The 24,545-nt window shown below is 41.3% G+C and overlaps 2 protein-coding genes and 1 long non-coding RNA gene across 7 annotated transcripts in view; 1 reads left to right on the top strand and 2 right to left on the bottom strand.

Moving 5' to 3' along the window:
• The window catches only part of WASHC5 (WASH complex subunit 5), a 59,742-nt gene extending 44,613 nt beyond the window's left edge, over positions 1-15,129 (top strand). For 2 of the 4 annotated variants that reach the window (XM_036437258.2, XM_045581522.1), the window contains 4 exons: positions 459-555; positions 1,251-1,404; positions 3,991-4,078; positions 5,078-7,535. In XM_036437258.2, coding sequence (XP_036293151.1) covers positions 459-555; positions 1,251-1,404; positions 3,991-4,078; positions 5,078-5,134 — 396 coding nt within the window. In that variant the 3' untranslated portion in view covers positions 5,135-7,535. Of the gene's footprint in view, positions 1-458; positions 556-1,250; positions 1,405-3,990; positions 4,079-5,077; positions 7,536-14,791 lie in introns of those variants that run through there. The other 2 variants (XR_006741594.1, XM_045581521.1) reach the window with 2 other exon arrangements.
• Positions 6,403-22,711, bottom strand: SQLE (squalene epoxidase). Of its 2 annotated transcripts, XM_036437259.2 has the most exons (11): positions 22,397-22,711; positions 19,243-19,495; positions 17,564-17,744; positions 16,458-16,554; positions 15,187-15,300; positions 14,929-15,100; positions 13,016-13,111; positions 11,184-11,326; positions 10,649-10,745; positions 7,618-7,705; positions 6,403-6,926 (listed from the first exon to the last, which is right to left on the bottom strand). In XM_036437259.2, the coding sequence occupies exons 1-11, from the start codon at positions 22,697-22,699 to the stop codon at positions 6,734-6,736; spliced, it is 1,737 nt and encodes a 578-aa protein (XP_036293152.1). In that variant the 5' UTR covers positions 22,700-22,711; the 3' UTR covers positions 6,403-6,733. The 2 variants fall into 2 exon arrangements, with proteins under 2 accessions (XP_036293152.1, XP_036293153.1); XM_036437260.2 differs by lacking the exon at positions 7,618-7,705 and having other exon boundaries at positions 6,717-6,926.
• Positions 7,815-8,621, bottom strand: LOC118718423. Its single transcript, XR_004987806.2, has 2 exons — positions 8,430-8,621; positions 7,815-8,206 (listed from the first exon to the last, which is right to left on the bottom strand). It is a non-coding gene; the product is annotated as an uncharacterized LOC118718423 (long non-coding RNA).
• Positions 22,712-24,545: the final 1,834 nt, after the last annotated feature.

Here is a 24,545-nt window from a genome sequence, read left to right as displayed (position 1 = left end):
CTTTCTGCATGTGTCCTGCCACATGCGGCCAGGTGGAGCTTTCCTTCCTTCTGCCTCCCTTCCTTCCCCCCTCACTCCTCCCTTCTTCCCTCCTGCTTTGCCTTGACTGTTGTACTTGCTTTCCTTCCCAGCCCACACTTGTTCATCACTCTTTTCCTCCCTCCCTTTGTCAATGGCATTCAGAGGATTGTGGGTGTGGGTATGGATGTGGGGGGGTAACTGTTAATCTCTCAGCAAAGTTGTTCCTTTCCCAGAGGGCTAATTGTTATGTAGGTATTTATGTTTGCGGGGATCCAATGACGTTAAACTCTGAAGGCAGCAAATGAATGGAACTTCCTAGTTTTAGGTGGTCAGAAAAGCAAATTGAAATAAGAAGGAACCCTTCCATTTGTAAATGTGTTCTGCAGTATTGTGCAGTGTGGAAAAACATCTGTTTTTTTGTACCTTTCTCTTTCCAGATATACATAACAACCAAGCGCCTACCCTATTTCCCCGTTGTCAACTTTCTATTTCTGATCGCTCAATTGCCAAAACTTCAGTACAACAAAAACCTAGGTATGAGATGAATATATTATTTGCAATAAGTAATGATATCAATAGATCAATAACTAATAAAACAGCTCTTTGCGTAGAATGCTATGTCACATATGAGATATTTTCTTAATTAAATGTATGTTTGTTAGCATAAAATCTATCTTTTAGGGCCTCTGAAACTTAATGCCCCTCCATGAAATGGGCACAGTGGATTTCATATCAATCTACCATAGTCCACTTTTATTTCCAGTGATTAATTATTCAACCTGTAAAATATGCGGGGTCTTGGCTTCTCTCCTTTCTGTAAGTCTAGGCAGCTGATTATGCCTCTACCTCCTGCACACCCTCTACTGGGGAGCAAGCCTACAACTCAGGCATGTGCCCTGACTGGGAGTTGAACTGTGACCACTGAGCCACACCAGCCAGGCTCATTTATATTTTTTATATCTTTAAATTTTTCTATAATCGCTTGATGTAATTATATAATCCAAAAGACAGAGTGATGGTAATTGTAAAACTGAGTAAGTGTTGTATTGTGTTGAATCCTTCAGACCACGGGCAGCCTCCACAATCAATCCCGGGTATAATTCAAAATTTGTCCGGGGTGATTATTCCTTCCAAAGTGTGGCCCAGACATACTGACATTCAGGAGCGGCCCGACTGCACGGACGTCGCCAGAGGCCTGCATGTAACTGGGGGTCTGTGGTTCCTTGCAGGAATGGTCTGCCGAAAACCTGCCGACCCCGTGGACTGGCCGCCGCTGGTCCTGGGGCTGCTCACCCTGCTGAAGCAGTTCCACTCGCGGTACACGGAGCAGTTCCTGGCGCTGATCGGCCAGTTCATCCGCTCCACAGTGGAGCAGTGTACCAGGTACGGAGGCCAGGAGGGACCCGTATGGGAGGAGCGTTCCCGGCACACCAGGTTCCTCTTAGTGCCTCGCCCGGTGGGTGGGGATGGGCTGCTCAGTAAAGCAAGTCAGGGCACATCTCCTTGTTTAGAGGAAACCAAGGTGGGCCCCTCCGCCTCTCCTGCCCAGGGCGCCCCAGGCACACTCACAGGGACGTTGCATGAATGAGTCAGGACCATGATCAGTGCGGGGATGCCTCTCAGACCTCGGGCTCCTGCGCACTCTGGCTGGGCCACAGCCAGGGACAGCTCCACACCCTCGGTGGGAGGCAGGGAGCACGGCTGTCAGACGCTGGACACACACAGCTCGAGCCCCGGTGTGTGATGAGACAGAAATCACACCCCAGTTCCTATTGAACACACGGCTTGTAAACCTGTCATTATTGCCCCTCCCCGGAAAGTTATTCCGTGAGATGCTGGGTCCTGAGCCTCCTTCTCTGGTACCCTAACGGCTCACCCCAGCTCACTGACGTTCTGTCACATCACACATTCAAACCGGGAAGATGTGTCGGTGTGACTTAAAGACCATGAGGATGGTCTTCCCATCCCTCCGACATCAGTTCGGAGGCCGTTTTCTTTGCCTCCTGCCACAGGCTGAGTCAGCTCTCAGGTATCCTGGCAGGTAGTCTCCCGCCTCCATGGGACACACCCTTGGATGAGGCATTCATTACCTCTCAAGGCAACACCGGACACTGGTAAACCCTTTCTCATCATTAAAAGGTTCCTGATTACACACAATAAGCGGAACATGCCATCCAATCTCGGAAAACGTCATTCACTGGGCCTTCTACCCTTTGGAATTAGACAGAATACATGCAGTCCCCTTCCTTCCATCACAAGTTGTTACTGTCACCGCTGCCTTAGGAAGTACGGGTGACCTCCCCCCAAAGGGGGTTCTAGTCTGTTACTCGTTTGACCAACCTAAAATGTGTTTTCCCAGATTCCAAAGCCCTGTCTTAGGGCGGACACCCCTTCATTCCAGGTCCTCAGTGCCCCTGGAGTCGCAGTACTGGGTCCTTGACATCCACTGTGTACCAGTGGCTGATTTTTATATGCATTTTAAATCCTGCCATCTTTTCCCTGAGGGCCTCAACCAGGCCAGTCCTCCTGGTCTTATTTCATGGTTAGAACAACACTGGATATTTTTCTAGGACATGTGGTCAGCCTTTTTCAAAGAGCAAATTTATTTTTTAGCAATTGAGAAAGAGAAGAGCACTGGGAAGGATGGGGAAATCTCAATGATGAAACTGTCACAATCACAAAATAAGGGCAATTGCAAAGGAAAGTGGCAGGTCCCGGAAATTTGATGCATCTCGCCCGGGGCCACGGGGAGAGGAGAGGAGGCCGAGGGCTCGTTCAGGCGGCACCAGGGCGGTGGTTTCCAGTTACCTCCCACCCGCCCACCCCCAGCCATAGTGCGCCGTCTGTCAGGAGTTGGCGGGTCCACCTCCTGTTTCTTCCTGGCTAATGACTACAAAGGAGTAAGAGTGGCTCTAGTTTGGCGTGTTCCCGGCAACCTGAGAAAGGTCAGTAGGTTACAGGGTCAAGCTGCAGCTCAGGATTTCTGATTCGGCTAAGTGAAGTGACATAGGACTGGAGGTGTATGGCGATGCCTTCCTTCCCTGGTTCCAAGCGGGGCAAATATCAGTGTAGCTCTGGCCACACCTAAAAGCTTGAGAGCAGTGGGAACTTCTCCAGTTGTAATCATCATAAACATTCTTTTCAAAGCAAAAGAGCATTAGAGAGATACATCGGTAATCTTACCATTTCCATAGCATTCTTTATTTAGAAAATGCCAGTCTGTACAGAAATCGGAAAGAGTTCTCATACCTAAAGACTCATCTTGATAAAAGTAATGTAAGCTGCACCAGAAGGCCATCATGCATTCTGCTGCATTCTCGCTCTAGAGAGGGGCTGGCACTGTAACTGTGTGAATCAGTACATGAGGAGGATCCATGTGGAAAATGACAAGATGCTGTATTTACTTGCCATTTTCCAGTATACAGTCCTGGTCCAGGCACAGTCCCAGGTACTGGAGATAGAACGTTCAGGCGTGACCCAGGCCCTCCGGAGACAGCACATGAACAACTGAAAATGTAAGGGGCTTGGGGGAGTGACAGGCACACTGAGGGCACAAGGAAAAGGCCGTCCGCCCATAGGAGCAGGGCGGATTGCACCGGGGGGAAGTATCCCCGCTGGGACTGGAAAGACGTCTAGAATTTTACTTTCAAATAAGCATGCAGAGCGAAGATAGCTGCAGAGGCTGGAGGACGTGAGGAAACGTGGCCTGTTCAGGGGTCTGCCAGTCTTTGAACCATGAAGTGCTGAGGGATACCAAGGGGTGAGTCCAGACAGACGGCCGGGTCCTTGTGAACCTAGGAGTTCATCCTCTATGTTAAGACAAGCGAGCAGAATAATGACTTGGTGTTCTTGCAGGTGTTTCTTCTTGGACGGCGTTTAGTAATCTGTCGTTGAGTTCGTATTTCAGTATCCTGACTGGGGGTCTCCCATGTGCAACGCAGTTAATTGATCCCGAGTGTTCCGTTACAGCCAGAAGGTCCCTGAAATGCCCGCCGATGTTGTGGGTGCCCTCCTGTTCCTGGAGGATTATGTTCGGTACACAAAACTACCCAGGAGGGTGAGTGATATATAAAGATCAGCATTATGCCCTTTTAGTAAAAAGGTGGTATTGAGTGGCCCCGACTCTTAGGAGTGAAGCCCAGTAGCTCATTCTCAGGGGCTGCCTGTCCCCTTGCCACTGCTCTGCCCACAGCTCTAAGACGCCCTTCCCTCTCCACCATGCTAAGAGCTTCCGCAAGGAGACAGAATGTCTACCACACCCCTGGCAGAGCTTCCCAGTTCAGGAGAGAATTCCTTCAGTGCCAGGGTAGAGAAATAACCAGGTGTGGTTTGTTCTCTCCATGTAACCAGTTTAAGTTCACGCCACAGCTAAAGTTACATATGACCACTGTTCCAAAAATGACACACCCCTTTTTACCTTTTAAGAATTGTTTTCCTAAATGTGTGTGTGTGTATAATCTGGAAGAATGCAGTACAAAATAATTATCAGTGTAGTTGAGGGATTAAGATCAGATTCTTTCTTATACTCCTGCATTTGTTACATTTCCTCTAATTAGCAGGTAATACCTTTATAATAAAATAAAATAAAAATTAAGCACTGCTTTTAAAAATTACCAATTTCCAGCATAAGTACCTAGCTCTACAACCCATCCCATTTCCCCCTCAGGGGTTTCCCTAAGAACAGCTAAGGAAAGGGGGGCTTTTGGGGGCCTTCTCATCCCCCTCTGGCTTGGTCACTTGCCAGATTTCCTGATCCTCCTGGAGATATTACCCCTTATTACTTCCCCGCAGATCAAAGTGCCTTTAAGAGTTCAGGTTTGCAGGTGAAGAGACCTGGGCAGCATCCTGAGATGTCAGCAGTGCCAAAATAGATACCAGGATAGAGAACACCAGGAACAGAAGTGTAGTCTCAAGGCCTGGCCCACCACTTGAGGCCAGTGCTCCGGGGATTCCCCCTGCTCTGAAGGATATCCTCATTGCTTTAGTTTTCATATGGAAAATGTTGCATGTGTTCTGAGTAACACTATGAATAATTTAACTCGTTTTTTTATGTTAGGTTGCTGAAGCACACGTGCCTAATTTCATTTTTGATGAGTTCAGAACGGTCCTGTAACTTTTCTTCTTCTACTTCTTCGATGAAAGGATCTTCTACTTCTTCGATGAAAGGATTATCCCTAAATCTTCCCACCATCACTAAAATGAATTAAGAGGATGAAACTCAACTACCCATATAAACTGCATGTTTTCCCCTTATCGTGGGAAACATCAGACATTCTGAGTAAGATGTATCTCATGGAAAAAATAGACTTGTTTAAATCATGGTATTATATGCAATTTATATCATGTAGAAGCAGAACACACTTTTGTACTGCCTCTTACAAATGCTGAATGTACGTATAAATTCATTTAGTTTTATGTTCTAAAGAACTATTTGTGCAACTCCAGATTTTCAGTAAAATAGTATTGCCAGTACCCAGTGCCCCTGTTTATTCGAAAATTATGTCTTCAGTGTGCAAACACCTTGTCTAGAAGGTCAGATGAATCGACACACCCAGGACAGGCTGGCGGCTCCTGGTGATAGTCAAACTACCAGCAAATGCGATGTCCACACAATCTGTGGACTGCAGACCAAGCAAGTTTCTTAGTGTCCGTGGCTCACAGTCCCTCTTCTACTCCGACACCCTCAGGGCTGGCTTCCAGCATCTCTTCTAAGAAAATGAGTTTTTGAACAGAACAGAACTTTGGGAACAGTAAGCCAGATACTGCTAAATCAAGGCAAAGTGATGGATGCAAATGAGTCCACTAGTGAAGTTGACCAGAGAAAAAGTTTTCCAACTGAAAGAACTTAAAAGTTAAAAAAGATAAAACCTTATTAATAAAAGCTTGCATGAGATTTTAGCCCTACTAAAGTCATTACTTAATAGTCCAGGTTATATTTTACTGCTCTGATTTCAGGGGAGCATTTACTTTAGTGATATTGGAATTAACTCACAGAAGTCTATTATCTTTTCAAATATACCATAAACTTGGGAAAATATAATTGATTTTAAGGCATTATACCAGGCATTACAAGTGCTGTTGGTTCATTCACTGTTTCTTCAAACAGTCCTAGCCTGCCTTATTAATGCTCTACAGTGAACCTACAAAGAAAGCCCTTGATTACTTTCCTGTATGAATGTATAAATGTGATTAACTCAGAAAAGAACCTTATTATACTCCCTCTCTGGATAGATGAGGAAAATCAGGTTGAGATTTAAGGCAATTTCCCCCAGCATCAGCGTCAGAACAGGTTTTTCTGCATTTTGCATGCCACTGTGATCTTCTTTCCCATCACACTCTAGCTACGTAAAGAAGTCCACAACAAGAAACAAAAATGACCCAAGGGTTCATTCTTCATTTTATTTGTATGTCCCACGATAACTCATTCCAAATACTGAATTCAAAAGAAAAACTTTTCTCAGTCTTAGCACTAATTTATGGTAACAATCATTTCTTTTGAACTATCTTATTTGACCCTTCATTTTAAATTGCAAATTAAAGTATATATTTACATGTTTATATACAAATAAGTTCAAAAACAAATAATTCCAGTCTTGGTCCCAAGAGTTTCCAAGAAGTGGTATAGTACTATGCTGCATAAATCCTCTTCTGAAAGTCACTTAGGACTTGGTGAGTTCCAAATATTCATTCACAAATGGTCCCTCTTTTAAGTTTAAAGAACCAAGTACTTCATTTCTGAGTAAATCAGAGGAAATATCACAGAACACGCTTTGTAAAGTACAGCACCACTACTGAAAATGGCTCGGGGTTTTGTAATCCACGGTTCTGATTTAAAGCAAAAATACGTGGCATAGATGGCGACAGCAAAGAAGTGTCCAATTAAACTTAGAGGATTAGGAGAGAGCCTGTAATAGGAGAAAAACAAAACATAAATATTGGTAAGACACAAATCAAATTTACTAGAAGAGATTTCAATTATGTATATGAAAGCTAAACATTCTACATATAGAGGCCTTTATAAGCTTGTGCCTGCCTGCTACATTTGATGGCAGGGATGAACTTTTAAAACATTTTTACAAGAAACTACTTGGAATATACCTGTCAGAGAATTCAGTAACTGCTCTTAGTCTAGTTTTCACGAGTTGTATGTTTTGAGTTGTTTTCTTTCAGTAATCTTGAGTCTGGCTGATGGGAGTCTAACATTCAGATTATAGATGTGTAAGAAAAGACAACATCTACACTGTCCAAATTATCACTGAGTTTCTTGAGTCCCTACACTTAAGTGGAATTAATTTTTAAATACAAAGTTTTCAGTCATCCATGGCTCCCATCCATAGATCAATGTTGATTAGCCCACAGGTTAAAACAAGCCTCTATTTTAATCAAGGTTTTTAGCCTCATCTATCAACAACTTCTAATCAATGCTGTTTCCCCATAGTAAAGCAGAGGCATAAATGTTGTCTTTTCTCATTTCTCTGGGAATCCTGATTTGCATACTAATGGATAATGAAATGTATAAGGAAGAAAAATTTGTAGTAATTCTTAACAATCCTAAGGAAATCTGGACTATGTTTCCTTTTTGTCAAAACAACTTACACAGAAAGCAGCCCAACAGGACCAGCAACACACTCTCCACCAAGTTTGAAATATAAAAAACAGGCTTTTCTTAGCTGATGTAGGGAATCTAAAATAAAATTTAAAAATTACTCTTAATTATTTATACATTTATGTTAGGGTGCTAATGACATATCAGAATAAAAATGTAACACATATCAAACCTATAATTATTTTTAAAAACTAGTCCTGAAATTCCAACAATCTATTTCTTTTACTTTCCACAATCAACATTATGGATATTGATATTCTTATGAATAAAACTCTGTTAATAAATAACTTTACCAAAAATATAGGTCCCAAAAGTGAGAGTTGTTTAAATTATTTCCTTGATTATGTTATAAATTCAATGATGCAAAATATTCTGTAAACTCTTTTTGTTATAAAATCACAATTCTGGAAAACAAATACCTTGTCTGAGATGCCCAACCCATACCTTTGAGCAGTAAGTTATCAAGTTAAAAAAAATAGTTGTGAATAATAAAAAATAATGCCTTATATCTGTATAACATTTTACACTTTTCAAAGTAACTCATTAAATCCTCACAACATAGTATAATCAATCCATAACCTATTTTTTAAATATATTTTTATTGATTTTTTACAGAGAAGAGAGGGATAGAGAGTTAGAAACATCGATGGGAGAGAATCATAGATCAGCTGCCTCTTGCACACCCCCTACTGGGGATGTGCCCGCAACCAAGGTACATGCCCTTGACCGGAATCGAACCCGGGACCTTTCAGTCCGCAGGCCGATGCTCTATTCACTGAGCAAAACTGGTTTCAGCCATAACCTATTTTGATAGTTTAGAATTAATGTTCTTTTCAGGTCCACCTAGATTTTTTTCTTAACCAATAAAACAGGATGCAATAGGTAAATCTGTACTTCAATAAGCCCTAGCCGGTTGGGCATTGGATAGAGTGTCAGCCTGCAGACCAAAAGGGTCCTGGGTTTGGTTCTAGTCAGGGCTCATCTCAATTGCAGGCTCCTCCCCAGCCCAGGCCCTGGTCAGGGATTGTGCAGGAGGCAACCAATCGATGTACTTCTCTCACATTGATGTTTGTCTTTCCCTCTCTCCCCCACTCTCCCTTAAAAAAATCAATGGAAAATATCCTTGAGTGAGGATTAACAAAAAATAAATTTGTACTTCAATAAGCTCTTCTCCAGTCTCTCATAACTTTTTTTTTTAATCACAGATTGACAGGTTCAAACTCATAATGTAAGAAACACAACTGCTTAGAAAAGCTTTAAGGAGCTAAGGAGCTTAGAAAAACTCAAAACTGAGTTCTTTACTTTTTACTTGCCCAACCAGGCATTTAACTTCCTTACTAGTTAGCGAGATTTGTTTGACAAATCACCATCAATTTTTTTTTCTTCTTTTAGCAAGAATAATGGTTATAGAGGCTACAGAAGGCATTTGTAGTGTATTATCCTTTGTAATCAGATCACCAAACCACAGATCACTAGAGGCCTTGGCCAGGTTATAGAAATAGTGTTGGGATCTGAAGGAATGGGATTTGAGGGTCTAGTTTTGCTAACTGATTTGTACACTGCTGTGGTTGAGAGGCAGCACTCTTGCCTTCTCTCCTTTTCTAGAACTGTTTCTGCCAAGTCATGTTTTCCTTACGATTGACCACCACCTCTCTATTAGAATATGAAAACAAAAGCAGAAGATTTCAAATAAGCAAAAGGTGGATGCATTCTGCTACTTGTGCATTTAAAAAAAAAAATTTTTTTTTAATTGATCTCAGAGAGGAAAGGAGAGGGAGAGAAAGAAAGAGAAACTTCAATGATGAGAATCACTAATTGGCTGACTCCTGACCACCCCCTACTGGAGATCAAACCTACAACCCGGGCATGTGCCCCAACCAAAAATAGAAACGCAATCTCCTGGTTCATAGGTTGACACTCAATCACTGAGCCACAGTGGCCAGGCTACTTGGGCATTTGACGACAAAAACATTTTACCTGGAGCTCACATTCATTTCATAAAATTGTATTTGGGGGAAAAGTGGAAATTAGTGTTTGAAAATAAAATGAACAATTACATTGCTTTTTAATTCATGACCATCAAGACTCTCCATCACAATCTTATGCATCTGGTAAGGGAATTAAAAATTACAGGGATTGGGTCTAAACCAGCAATTGGACATCCCTCTCGCAATCTACTTTGGCTTCTAACCGCTCATCTGCCTGCCTGATTGGCCCTAATCACTCTGAGTGCCGGCCTGCTCGCCCCCAACTGACCCCTGCTGCCGGCCTACTCGCCCATAACTGCCCCCCCTCTCCCCGCTGGCCTCCAACTGTCCCTGCCCCCCCCCCATCCTGATCACCCTCAACTGCCCTCCCCTCTTGGTCTCTAATCGCCTCTACCTGGGCCCTGCCACCATGGCTTTGTCCAGAAGAACATCCAGAAGGTCTCCCAGTCTAATTAGCATATTACCCTTTTATTAGTATATATAGAGGCCTGGTGCACGGATGTGGGCCAGCTGGTTGCCCTGAAGGGTGTCCTGGATCAGAGTGGAGGTTCCCTTGAGCACTGTTATCAAGTTAAAAAAAAATAGCTTCCCGTGGAGCAGCCTGGGCCAGGGGCCTGTGGTGGTTTGCAGGCTGGCCATGCCCCCATGGGGTGAGGGTTCAGCCTGGGTGAGGGGCTGAGGGCCATTTTTGGCTGGCCACACCCCCTTCAGGGTGGGGATCCCCACTGGGGTGCCTGGCCAGCCTGGGTGAGGGGCTAATGGCTATTAGCAGGCTGATCAAGCACCCCAGTGGGAACCCTCACCCCATAGGGTGTGGCCAGCCTAGATGAGGAGCTAAGGGCTGTTTTCAGGCTGGCCACGCCCTCCAGTGATCCAGGCTCCCAACCCCTTATTTTTTTTTTTTTCAGTACCTCCTTGAGTAGAGGCCAGGGCCTGCTGGAGGCAGGTATCTGGGATTTATCTCATGTTTCTCTATTCCTCTACTAAAAATCTACAATTCAATACTATTTATTTTTTAAAAATCTGTACTTACCATCTGTTGCAGAAAATAATTCATAAAGAGCCTGAGCAAGGACATTCACAACAAAAGAATGAGACATTTTTCTTGACCAATAGAATGATTTTTTGGCCTAAAAAAGAAAAAGATCACTTATTATATGGTAAGAAAGGACAAAAAAAAAAAAGATCACTTATATGGTAAGGAAGAAATGTTTATAATCCCCTCAAATAGATATTTATCCTAAGGTCAACATAGAAGCAATTATGCCCTGTCAGTTACTAAAAAGTTTTCAGAGCAATGAGTTATGAAGCAAAGAATATCTCTGAAGCTAAATTTACAACCAGTATGAGCAAATTGGCATGTGCAATCAAGTGTTACCTAATCTTCAAATACAAAACTTGAGAGATTCTCTAAGAGTCACAGGTTGCCAGTCAGGTTCTATAAGCCTGTACAGGATTGCCTAAGAACCTTTAAGCATCAGATCTCCCATCAACGCCCCATTCTTCTTAGGCCCCCCCAAAGAAATCTGTTTTGAGACATTTTGTGTCAGAATAATTTAATCTCTTACCTGGAAAATAGCTGCATCATCATAAAGATCAGGGATACCCTTTAGCAATTTCCTCCACAGTTTTATATCTTTTAAAGCAACACTCATTCCTCCTCCAGTAAGAGGATGCCTTATATTATATGCATCTCCCAAAAGAAGAACACCTATAAAGAGGTAATTTAAAGTATAACATCATTCTGGAGCATCACTTGAGACCAATATATAGATATATATTGAGGTAGATAGATAGATAGATAGATAGAGATAGAGATATGTTAATTTATAAATGTTATTGGTGGGAGTTAGTAAATAATAATATGAAAATAACAAGGGTACAGATCATGACTAAATTTGGTTGAGGCAAAAAATTCAAGAGTTGATTCAATAGCTATTGGATATATATGTGCTAGATACTGGGAATACAGTGAGAAAAAGACTATGATCTCTGCCAAAACCGGTTTGGCTCAGTGGATAGAGCGTTGGCCTGCAGACTGAAGGGTCCCGGGTTCGATTCTGGTCAAGGGCATGTACCTTGGTTGCGGGCACATGCCCAGTGGGAGGTGTGCAGGAGGCAGCTGATCGATGTTTCTCTCTCATCGATGTTTCTAACTCTCTATCCCTCTCTCTTCCTCTCTGTAAAAAAATCAATAAAATATATATATTAAAAAAAAAGACTATGATCCCTGTCCTCATGAAATCCACATGCAAATCTAATATTAAACAATGTCAAGACATTTATGAGGTTTCTTTCATGAAAAAAGAATCTACAGGTATCCAGGCATAAGAAACAAGTTTTCTAACAGGGAGGCAGGGGGGAGACAAGAGGTCATGGACATTTCACAGCAATATTTACTGCCAGCACACTACAGAGAAATGTCTGTACAATACTAAGGAAAGAGGGTAGGCCTAGAAAGATTATATCCAGCCACAGTATAGTTCAAGCTGAAAGGCATCAGGGTAGATAGTCTCAAAACCATCAGAAGTCAATTTAGGAGAATAAACTTTGATTGAATCTTATCTGAAAACTAGAAGCCCAGTGCACAAAATTCATACATTTATGGGGGTGGAGGGTAGTGTCCCTCAGCCCAGCCTACACACTCTCCAATCTGAGACCCTTTGGGGAATGTCCAGCTGCCAGTTTGGGCACGATCCCACAGGAATCGAGCCCAAAGCAGCAGTCACAATCCAGGACTGCTGGCTCCTAACCACTCACCTGCCTGCCTGCCTGCCTGATTGCCCCTAACCACTTTTGCCTGCTAGCCTGATCACCCCCTAACTGCTCCCCTACCAACCCGATTGCCCCAATTGCCCTCCCCTGCCAGCCTGATTTGCCCCCAATTGCCCTCCCGTGCCAGCCTAATCTGGCCTCCAAGTGCCCTCCCCTGCCAACCTGGTCGGCCCCAACTGCCCTCCTCTGCTGGCCTGATCTCACCCCCAATTGCCCTTTCTTGCCAGCCTGATTGCCCCTAACTGCCTTTCCCTGCAACCCAGCACTGACTGCAGGATTAACTTCTGGTTGACTGAGCCTCCTGGTTGTTGCAAACCCAGGGTTTTTATATAATAGGATTAGGAAGCTCCATAATTTGCCTATAGATGCACCTCCTGACTGCTGCCTGACTCTGAGATTCCCAGTCCATTGTCAGAATTATGGGTAATTGTTTTATTAAATAATAACTAAAGCTATCATAAGCTAATTTTGGTATTAGTAATGTGTTAGTTCATGGTAACCAATTCTCTGTCCCACATGTTATTCCCAGCAGCATAAATTTAACCATGTACAGTATATGTCACTTGGAATACTGAATGTGAATATTTGGAATACCATTTATAAAATAAATCCAATAAAATAATACCTCGTTTATTTACTGGTGAAGGAGGAAGGAAGCTTGCTGGCATAGACCTCAAACGAGAATTCTGAGTGGCTTCTAAGAAGGGTTCTTTCAAGTGATCTGCAATAAATCCACCAAATAAACGGTTTATAGCATTTCCATTACCAATTATCACATTTTCTTATCAAGTATAAAGAAATACCTACTATATTATTTGTTATGGTTATTACATATATTCCTTGTGGTAAATAAAAAGCTAATTATTTCCTTAATAAAAGTGCTTATTAAGCACTTAGTTATTCATGCTAAGGAATGACTAAGGAATCTAAGAGAAAATTAATGTAAAAAGAAATATAGCTAAATATTTCTAGATGAACAGTGAAGCAAATTCATATGACATGAGATATGGAGAAAACCACCTGCCTCTCCTCCAGATGTTAACTGACAGCTGCCATAATTAACAATTTATTGTCACCACCATATTCTGGTAATATCAGATGAAATATACTAACATTTCACAAACAGTAGAAGGCTGTTTACTAGAAAAAGAGTTTAAGTAATTAAGTATAAAGATATTTCAAGAATTCACAGACCTTAGACTGCTAGCCAGACTACTTTTTAAACTATTAAAATTTTGTCATTATTAATAATTATTCTGAAAACTATGCCTTATTAATATGAAAAATATATTGAAACTATTTTTTTTAATATGGCGATTTTCTTATGTGCTAGTTTAAATACATAGTTCAGTTCCAGTGTATCTGATTGGCTGGATGTATTTTTCACATGCCTTTCTTATCTCTGGGCTGTTTTATTTATTTTATTTTATTTTATTTTATTTTTCAGTTTTTGATGATAGCAATTTAATATTTATACTTTATAAAATATATAGTATACAAGACTATTTGGAAAAATTAAAAATAGACAAAATCTAAAATTAAACAAAATCACTTAGCTCCATAGCCCACAAACAAACAAGCCTATTATTGGTATATCTTTTATACATTTGTTCATAAATATGCAGCATCATTTAAAAGGATCATAAAAACAATCTAAAATGAATACTAAAAAAGAACAGTACTGAATGGTATGAAATAAAAAATTAAGCTTTCTGTCCTATCCTCTCATCTTTGTATATACAGATTTATTCCATTTCTATTTTTATTCTTTTGATACCTATTTTTATGACTTCAATAGTAATTTCATAACTCCATTAGGGATTTATCAAAAAATACACACTATGAAAGAATCTTAGCTCACATATACTAATACCCACCTCTCCTCTAATTTACAAATTTTAGTAAAAACATATTGGCTTTCATTTGCTTAACATTAATAGTTTTTCGTGATAAACAAGTATATTTTATTGATCCAATAACCTTAAACGTGTATATTTTGACTACCTATTAGGTAATACACATAAATTGTATCTCCAGGAAGCCTGCCTCTTTTTTTCTCTACAAGTTGTGTTAATTTATCCAGGACAGAGTAAATGGTTTTGCAGACAACTCGAGGTGATTCCATCATTCATAGTCATCATACATTTGTATAATTATTGCAATCAAGTCTTGCAAATGGGGTTACTATTTTACAACTCACACAAATATTCCATTTGGAATAGAATATATAAAATAGAAAAGATAGAATAGAATAGATAAAATGGGATAAAATAGAAAAATAGATAAAAGTGGTAAATTATGTGCAATGTATTCTGCAACTGTAATAAATTGTTTTGTTCATATGTTTATTCTGGAATCTGAAAACAAATAAATATGGTAACTTTGTATATTTATTGCCTAGAATTGGAAATGTGAACTCCTATGTGACTAAATGGGCCTGTTTTAGACACAGCTTTAGTGAGGACTGGAGATGAAGAGCCTTTTGTGAGATTTGCTTTCACACTTAGATTACAACGAAAGTGAAATCCTATTTCTTACCAGGTAGTTGTGGGTAAATTTTTTCAACCATGTATTCTCTTAAATTTCTTGGCAGTTCTCCTCGGACATCAACAAGTACTCGAGTTTCATTAGATGAAATCTGGTAGATGAGAACTGGGCTTGGATTAACTAGAAGAAGTTCTGCATGGTTTGCTTTAAATTGTGGTGCATTCTAGAAAAAAACATGAAATATTTTAATAACTTTCAAATTTCAAGTTGCTTTTATTTTTTTTACAATCATACCCCTACAGTAAGTACCTCCATAAGAAAGCCAACAAAATGAGATGAAACGGAAACTTTACTGGAGATCAGGTTTTTCCTAAACTTGGAAAATATTCCATCTGCGACAACAGTCAAAGGAGCATGGAGTTCCTACAACAAAGATAAAGAACATTCAGCTAACCAGTTAGAAATACACAGTAAAAGGACCATGCTTTTAAAATGTGCATGAATGGATTTAAATATGTTACCGGATAACATTACAGAGGATATCTGAAGGTAATACTAAAGAGGAAGCTGTTATGTGGACTTAAGTTAATGCATGCCCAATCTTTAGAGACACTTCCTGGAGTCCCTGAGGATCACCTTCCTCTAAAGCTCTATCATCCAAACCACCTGGGATTAAGCTGCACTTTGATAAACAATGAAGAAAATAACAAAGCAAGCATAGGCAATAGAACACTGAATCCCATTCATTACGAATTCCAAGGACTAGCCAATTATTTTTATTCTAGGATTTCATAATTTATATGTAGTACTTCAGTCAGTGGCTAGGACTTGGAAGAAGTTTTGTACACATGGGTCTGTATGTGATTTATATTACCTGGCATTCCCCCTCTTGAGAGTACAATTTCTGAGAGGGAGTGAGCCTATAGAGCAGCCCAGAAGAATCCACAGATTAGCCTTTTACTAGCCCTGTGGTCGGCAAACAGCAGCTCAAGAGCCACAGGCGGCTCTTTGGCCCCTTGAGTGTGGCTCTTCCACAAAATACCACGGCCTGGGCAAGTCTATTTTGGAAAAGTGCCGTTAGAAGAAGTTTAAGTTTAAAAAATGTGACTCTCAAAAGAAATTTCAATTGTTGTACTGTTATTTGGCTCTGTTGACTAATGAGTTTGCCGACCACTGTACAAGGCCAACAGGAGCAGATACTGGAAACTATTTTCTTTTGCTATTTCCTTGGATTCTCCTACTTTTGCCTTTCTTACTTAAATGTTTATCTTAGTCATTTCTTTTACGTTGAATCCATCTTTCACCTTCCAGTTCCCCTCAGCTTCTCTGCTAGTGTATATTTCTCACTCAGTTTTTAATACTGTTAATATAGTGGCCTTTATTTGCAAAGTTGTTTGTATAACATTCTGAGGTACACTAAAGACAATGTGTTACAATCTTAAATCCATCCATTGCCAGGGCTTAGAAAGAACTCGGTCCATTTGTTGAGTAACAATTTGCTGAGCCCACTTTTTTAGAGGAGGAGGAGAAAATGAAAGAGAAAAATACCTTAGGAGAAGCTAACACCTGATATATCTCACCTTGATGTCTCCGGTTTCTTTATCTTTGTACTGAACTCCAACCACAGCATCATCTTCTTCTAATAACTGGAGCACAACACCCTCAATAAACTTCGTACTAAAAGATAAATGAAGAAATACATTCTATAGTAGCTCACTTTGGCAATTTAAGTAAGGAAGCATAAACTCCTTATACCTTATCTCCAGTTTACCCATGTAAACTGTACATGCATATGGGTGCACACACATGTATAGAGAAAAAGGTATGGAGTGACAAAAAAAGCAAAAACATCACTAGTGATTTTTAGAATTATGTGTGGTTTTTAATATCTAATTTTTAAAAACTGATTCTACATTACTAATGTAACGTTTTTAAAAAGTAACATTAAATTTTTATCTCAATTTATTTACATGCAAATAAACTTAACATATCCCCAACTAATTCATACACAGATGAGAAAAATGAAGTTTATTCAGCAAATTATTCAGAGTGTTTAATTTTAGTCAGAGGATCATGGCTAATTTTTTAAATCTTCTTTATATTTTGGGGTATTTTTCTACAATAAACATATTCTAGTTCCATAGGTATGAAATTCTTTCAGTCTTAAAGATAAAATTACTTTAATACTTAAATTTATACCGATGACATGAGGTTCTCATATTTTAAAAGTTCCTCAATTACAGCGTTTAAAGTTAATAAATAAGAAGCCAGTCCTGTCACACTAGGTCTTTGTAACGGTGGAATTGGGCCTTTCCCTTGAAGACCTCTGTCCTGACTTAACAGGAAATGTTATAGTCACAAACCCTAACTCCCAGTGGGCACGTATGCACTGACTTCTTATAATAACTGTATCCTCTAAATTCCAACCACATAACAATCCCACAATTTATTTAGTCAATGGGAAATCCTCAACAGTTCCATGTCATTCCAAAAACAATTCTCTATATGATATTCTTAATAAAGGCACTGAAAAAATTTAACACTCTACTAACTTATGGTTCATTTTGGCGAAAGATCTATGATCTAGCCCACATCTGACCACTTACAAAAATTTATAAAATGGTATTTGTATTATACTTAAATGTGTTAATTCTTTAACATTATATATTTGAAGCTATAGTCTTACTTGGGCTCTGCCATAGCTGCCTTCCGGAGACTCATGATGAATCTCCCATGATGGAAAGCTCTTCCACTCTGCACTTGATTGTCTTCTAGCAGAGGGTAAGGAATCTGAACATCTGATTTGCTTTCCCGATCATGAATTATGTAGCCATGTATAACCTGAGCATCAATATCTTCCACTGTATCTACAAAACAATTCCGTTAAAAAAAAAAAAAAAAAATCAATTTTGTTAATATGCCCAGAGTTATGCTAGGCACAAATAGAACGTGAGGGCATGGAAAGTTTCTGTCTTTAAAAAGGTAGGCATTCGCCAAAACCGAAACCGGTTTGCCTCAGTGGATAGAGCGTCAGCCTGCGGAATGGAAGGTCCCGGGTTCGATTCCGGTCAAAGGCATGTACCTTGGTTGCGGGCACATTCCAGTGGGGGTTGTGCAGGAGGCAGCTGATCAATGATTCTCTCTCATCGATGTTTCTAACTCTCTATCTCTCTCTTCCTCTCTGTAAAAAATCAATAAAATATATTTATAAAAAAAAAAGTATGTAGGCATTCATGTAACTATTTCACAATTTTTAATGCTTCTGTAAGATGATACTCTTAACAAATATTAATATATAGTATCACAAAAGATTAATATTTATATATAAAACTTACACATTAAAATCCATAGGAAAAATATTAAGACCCAATAACAATGGGTAGAAAGTATGCAGATGATTCACATTAAATAATATGGAAACATTGAACATATCAGAAAAAGGTTTAAACCTGATTTTTAAAAATTAAATTAAAACAAAATACCAAATCTATCAAAATTGCTGGTAAGATAAGAGAAAATTGATAAATTTATATATTATTGATTATGGGATAAACTAATAACACTTTAGAAAATAATAAAGCAATATTATCATAAAGTTATCATCCATTGACATAATACTAGTAATCTTAGTCTTAAAAATTCACTTAAGTCATTCATCCTAAAAATTTTTTAAATTATATACAAGAATAGGTCGACTACAGTATTATCTCTAAAACAGCCTAAATATTAATGTAAGTTAGAAAGTTAAGGTACATTATGAACTATCAATTAAGAAAATGCTATGCATAGACATAAAATTATAACAAAAAAAGAATGGTTAACAGTAATAAAAACATACTTATGTGAAAAAGTGGATGTTAGCAAGTATATTAATATCATCACATACTATGTTTAAATACACTGAAATACAATGTTAAGATAAGATAAAGTACATTAAAATAATTTCATTTCTGATTAAAGAAAAACTTTTATAACAGTTCTATGCCAAGATCAAAATAGTTTTTTGATATACTTTTTAATTACACTTAAAGTGAGTAGACTATCTTTTTTAAATGAAAATAAAATAGAGCCCTGACCAGTTTGGTCCAGTGGATAGAGCGTCAGCCTGAGGACTGAAGGATCGCAGGTTCTATTCCAGTCAAAGGCATATTCCAGTAGGGGATGTGCAAGAGGCAGCTGATTAATGTTTCTCTTTCATTGATGTTTTTAACTCTCTATCCCTCTCCCTTCCTCTCTGTAAAAAATTAATGAAATATATTTTTTTAAAAAGAGAAGAAAATAGAATACCTTTATATTAGGGACAGGGTAGTCTAAAATCAACAGTGCTTCCTTATACCACAGAACTCAAAACCATCATGAACCTACCTTCAAGACCAAGGTCTTTAAGGACACCATAACCACCTGGCTGCAGAAATTCTCCAACTATCCTGTCAGGCTCTTGTAAATCTCTCTCAATTACTGTCACCTTCCTTCCATCTCTGGAGAGCACTGCTGCCAAAGCAGAGCCAAGGACACCAGATCCCACAATGATAACTTCCGGGTCATTTTGAGAAGATATGGATGGAGAGGCAGCTGCTCCTATTAAGGTGGTTTCTGAAATATTGGTTCCTTTTTTGCACTGTTTAAAAAAAAAAAAAAAAGTGAATTTTTTTTTTACTATCCTTAAATCATCATGTTGCTACTATACAGACACAATGGACTTTTGTAAATGGGCAAAGCTACCCCCTATTACCAAACCAAATGAACCATTAAGTCTTCAAATCCTGATCATATATAAAAACCAAAATACTAAAACATTGAAGAAATAAAAATGTATAATAACATCCCAATAACAGTGAGTGGATATTCCTTTTAGAAAATGCTGTGATACAGATATATTTAGAATTTCACACCAGGCGAAATATAAAAAAAATGTTTATAAGGGTCTTCAAAGGATTATTATAGGGACAATTCTATCATTAATTACTCTATTTTTCAAACATAGTCTGAGCATCTGCCAAACGCAAGTCACATACAACTTCTAGTTTGACTTTGTATTGCAAACTATTTAGCACCTTTTTCATATTGCCACTATTCACCTTTATTTTCTCCTTCTTTGCTGTCATCTGAAAAATCTACCTCAATCTAAAATCACTTCTATGTAACAAATTGTCAGATTTTGCCTACTCATCTACTAATTGAGAATTATTTAACTCTACAAAATTCCAAAAAGAACAAAATAACTCATTGACCCTTGAAACTTGACCTGTTCACAATTTTAGTCTTTGACATATAAGAACATGTGTAATTTACCCCTTAATTTTAACTCTGATTTTCTAGGAGGACCTGGTCAGTAATGTCAATCAAGTTGGTCCTCCAATTTACTAATAAGGACAAACATTAAACCTATCACTAATTGGGCCGACAGTAAAAACTTTGAACTTTGAACATATGAAGATGAAAAAGTCCTGTTTTGAGAGATTTATGTCCCCTGAGAATAACAGTGACTGTATGGGATTTTTGATGAAAAATTCAATGTTGTAATAAGTAATTTTTTCTTGAATCCATATTGGCAAATGGATTCACCAATATGGCATTTCATTTCAGGTAAAAGATTGCAAGGAACTATCTTTCTTGAGTTCTCTGACCTTAAGGATTAAAATAAGACGAATTGTCACTTTGATGTGTTTTTAATAAAAGAGACCTCAGGCAGAAAGGAAGGAAATAAACCCAAAAAAAAACCCAAAAACTTTAATTCTGATTGTAATATTCACCTAGCTTTTCTATATCTCCATAATGGACTGAGGCCTTGTCCATTCCACTTTTTATCATTTCTCTTAGGGAAATTAACTTCTGTCCTTTACCAAAAGAAGCCAAGACGACTCTTCCCATCAGTATAGCATTTCTTACTGGCCAGAATAATTGACAATATATAAATTATTGTTCTGAGAGCAAGAGCTCCTTTTGTCATCTTATGCCATTTTTAATTATTTTTCTTGAGATTTTCCTGGTTACATACACACACACACACAATCCTGGTGGAATGGAACACTGGAGGAAGTCAGAACCCAGTCAGGAGAAGCAGCACAAAAGGGTACCTAGTACTTTATAAAAAGCAGAGAGCCTGAGGCATTCACAGAGTGGAACCACTGTAGACTGCAGCTGACCCAAGATTTGTCTACACAGCATGATGTGACTCCAATCCTTCAAGGACCCTGAGGACCTTATCTCAGAAAACAATACCCAAGATTTCAACCTGAGAATCAAAGTTTCCCCCTCCCTCCTCTCCCATTCCTCCAGCCTGCACCCACCAACCCACTTCTCAAAAGGCTCCTAACAGATGCATCCTATCTTTAGACTAACATTAATAACTACTATTAGACAGTTACAGACCAAGCATTAAATCATTTAATTCCCTAACTACTAGTAAGGTGCTGTTGTCCCCATCTAACCTAACAGAAAAGACAACAGTCTTACAGAAACTAAGCCATTTTGCCAAAGGTCTCACAGCCTCAAGTAGCAGAACAAAACTTCTAAACCAAGTCCCTGCCTTCTGTAGGCTTGCTGACCTGTACTGTGGATGTAAAGCCAATGCAGATCCAGAACCCTGACTCTGCGGGCCTCTTACCCTATGTCCACCTCACCTGGTCTACCACTACAGTCTCTGACCAGAAATCCTAGCTTCCATTCCTGTCTCCCTACAATCTAGTCCTCACTCAGCAATTAATTGGAATGCTCTTTTTTAAAAGTAAGTCAAACACTGTTACTCCCAAGCTTAAAATCCTCCAGTACTCTTGGGAAGAAGTCCAACACCAATGGCCAATAGGCCTAAGTGTTCTGGCTTAACAACCATCATCTCCACCGCTGTCCTCCTCCGCTGCTTTCGCAAGGATCATAACTTCACGGGTATCTGAAGCCCAGTCTTTGGTTTGGAAACACGGCTGCCCTGTGGACATTGCTCCCCAATGCACCTGATGGCCTCAAGGCCCCAGTCATGTGGAAAGAGGAGGGCATTCTGCCGTGGGTGCAGAATGCTGAGCACTGACTTGTCTTCTGCCCAGCCAGCTGTCACTTCTGGGCAGTTGGAGAACTTAACCTGCAGCAGGTGTTCTTCTTCCAGGTACAAATACCATCCTCACCCAAGGATTTAAATAAAACATTCTTTTTTCCAATCACAGAAAGTAATTCTGTCCTTCTTCAAAATGAAATTCCAACCTTCCACGTCAAATCGATAATCAAATCGATATTCATAATCAAATCAACATTCATAACAAAATAATTCCAGTGAGTCTTGGCTCGACCAATACGAAATGAAATAAATGTTTCCAATACTAAATGAAATAAATGTTTCTAAGAGTGCCAAGGAGCAGCCAAAAGCTTTTTTAAACAAAAGAAAAACAAGTACATGAGCATTCATACCTGGGCGTTCATATCTAAGCTGCTATCTTTCGCCCTCTAGAGAAAATGGACATTTGAGTGACCCCAATCCTGATTTTAAAATAAGACACTCATTCATTGGACCGCCTTGAATTCAACCTACCTTCCTGGCCGCGAGCTGCTCTTTATTTTCCGCCCCGGGCGGGGATTTGGCCCAGAAGAAGCCGACGAGAGGCAGGGCGGCCAGGACGTCGGAGAAGACGGCGAGCTGAGCGCCCCGGCGCTGGTGCTGGTGCTGGCGCCGCGGGGGCGCCCCGCCGCGGCAGCGGCAGCGGTAGGACAGCACCAGGCCCAGCGACAGGAACACCAGCACGCACAGCAGCAGCTCCTTGTTGGCCACGGTGACCAAGTCCCCGCATTTCTTGTAGAAATACGTGAAGGTGGCGAGGCCGAGGAAAGCCCACATGGTGCAAAAGGCCCCTTTGGTGGCACCGGTCGACGTTGGGATCCTTTTCTGTCCTTTGTAAGGGTTTGGATGATTCGAGATTCTCCCCAAAATGTGTTCCCAAAAGAAGCACCGGGAACCGGACCAACTTCAAGGTACACCGTCCTCACAGGATCACCATTCAAATCAGACTAATTTAGAAAAAAAATCCTAGAGTGAGTATAAAAGGATCTGGACGGGGAAGGTGGGCGTAGCACGATCTCAAACCCGCCTGCTCCAACGGCCGCCGGGTCAGACGCTCTGCTCTTGGGGGCCATCCATGTATCATTCCTCCTTTCCTTTGTGAGATGGGTTTCCCTGAGGGTGGCTGAGGAGGACGGTTTTAATCCTGAGGTTGGCTCATCGTGCTGTGAAACGCTCTCCCAACGGCAGCAGGTGCCCTAGGAGAAAAAGATGGAGGGGAAAAAAACAAATATATTGGCGCCGAGAAAAAGGCGTCCTCACCTCTTCCGCCGGCGAGGGCGGGGCGAGCGCGGAGTCGGGGTCCTCGACCCGCCCCTCCTCTCCCCTCCCCCGGGCGACCCTCCCCCGGGGTGGTGCCCCGCACGGCCCGCGGCCGAGGGGAGCCTGCGGGCAGGGCCGCCCCCCACCGGCGGACTCGGGCTCCGGGCCGCGGCGCCCGGGAAAGGGGCGCGGCCCCTACCTGGACACTTTCTCCTCGGCAGCGGCGCCGATCCTCCGAACCTTCCAGGCCGCCACCTCGTGTCTCCGCAAGTGAATACAGGTCGCCAGGCGGCGGCGGCGACTCCCTACGGCGTCCCCTCCAGCATCCCCCGCGCGGCGCGAGCGCCGTCACCAGAGCAACCGCCGCGCGCCCCGCGCCTGTCGCCGAGCCCGGCGCACCCGGCGGCCCGAGATCCCGACCCACGCGAGGGACCAGGGGGCGGGGCTCCGGGGAGCGGGCCCGCCCAGCCCAGCGCGCCCGCGCGCGCAGGCCCCGCCCACCTCCGCCGCCGTCCAATGAGGGCGCGCGCGCGCGGTAGGCCGAGGTGGCGCTATGCCGCGTGTGGCCAATCGCGGGCGGCGCGGCCCTCGCGGGGATGCCCCGAGAGGCGCTAGGGCGATGTTGCGTGGTGTGGGGTGGGGGCGTGGGTATCGGCTAGCTGGGCAGTGGGCGGTGGGGAAGACCCGGCCTTGGCCCGGTCAGGAGGCGGGGCTCGGCCCAGGGTTCCCCCCCACCCTGGTCCGTGTACTTCCCTCAGCCCCCCAGCGGCTCATGTCCTATCCCAGGGAAGGTGGAGGAAATCCCTGCCTGGAGCTCTCCCGCCTAAAGCCGGGACGTTCCCATTCATTCTGTGAGCATTTATTGTTAAACGCTTCCTAACCTGCCGGCCCCGGGGTTGTGGAGATGGATCGATACAACTTTTTGGTCTTGTGCCACGTATGTGTAGGCAGTGGAGGACATGACTTTCGAGAATATGGAAGAGCGAGTAGGCAGGCGTTTGCCTGAAGGAGAGAGGCTGTGCCAGGTGTTCCCTTCCTTCACCACAAACTGTCAGCTAAGACTTGTCACTGTGTCAGACTAAAGGAACACTGCTGTGCCTACCCCCATTCTGTCAAAATCAAAGACCTGGGGAGGAGGCAGGTTAGGTTCAGAGACTCAGATTGTCTTTTCCAGATATTTATCTCAGGTTCACTGTGGGGATTATAATGTATAATAGTAACATTTCACAAGCCAATGGCATATAGGATACCGTCTTTTAAACGGATAACATTACAAACCAATGGCAGATTTCACTACCGTACCAGACAAAGGGGAGATGCGAGTCCAGATTTAGCGAAATAATAACTTTTCTCCAAGTTTGTT

This window comes from Pipistrellus kuhlii, unplaced genomic scaffold (assembly GCF_014108245.1).
Source record: "Pipistrellus kuhlii isolate mPipKuh1 unplaced genomic scaffold, mPipKuh1.p scaffold_m20_p_14, whole genome shotgun sequence".
NCBI classification, from domain to species: Eukaryota; Metazoa; Chordata; class Mammalia; order Chiroptera; family Vespertilionidae; genus Pipistrellus; species Pipistrellus kuhlii.
The sequence above is the reverse complement of the archived record's forward strand: the minus strand, read 5'-3'. Positions and strand labels throughout refer to the sequence as shown.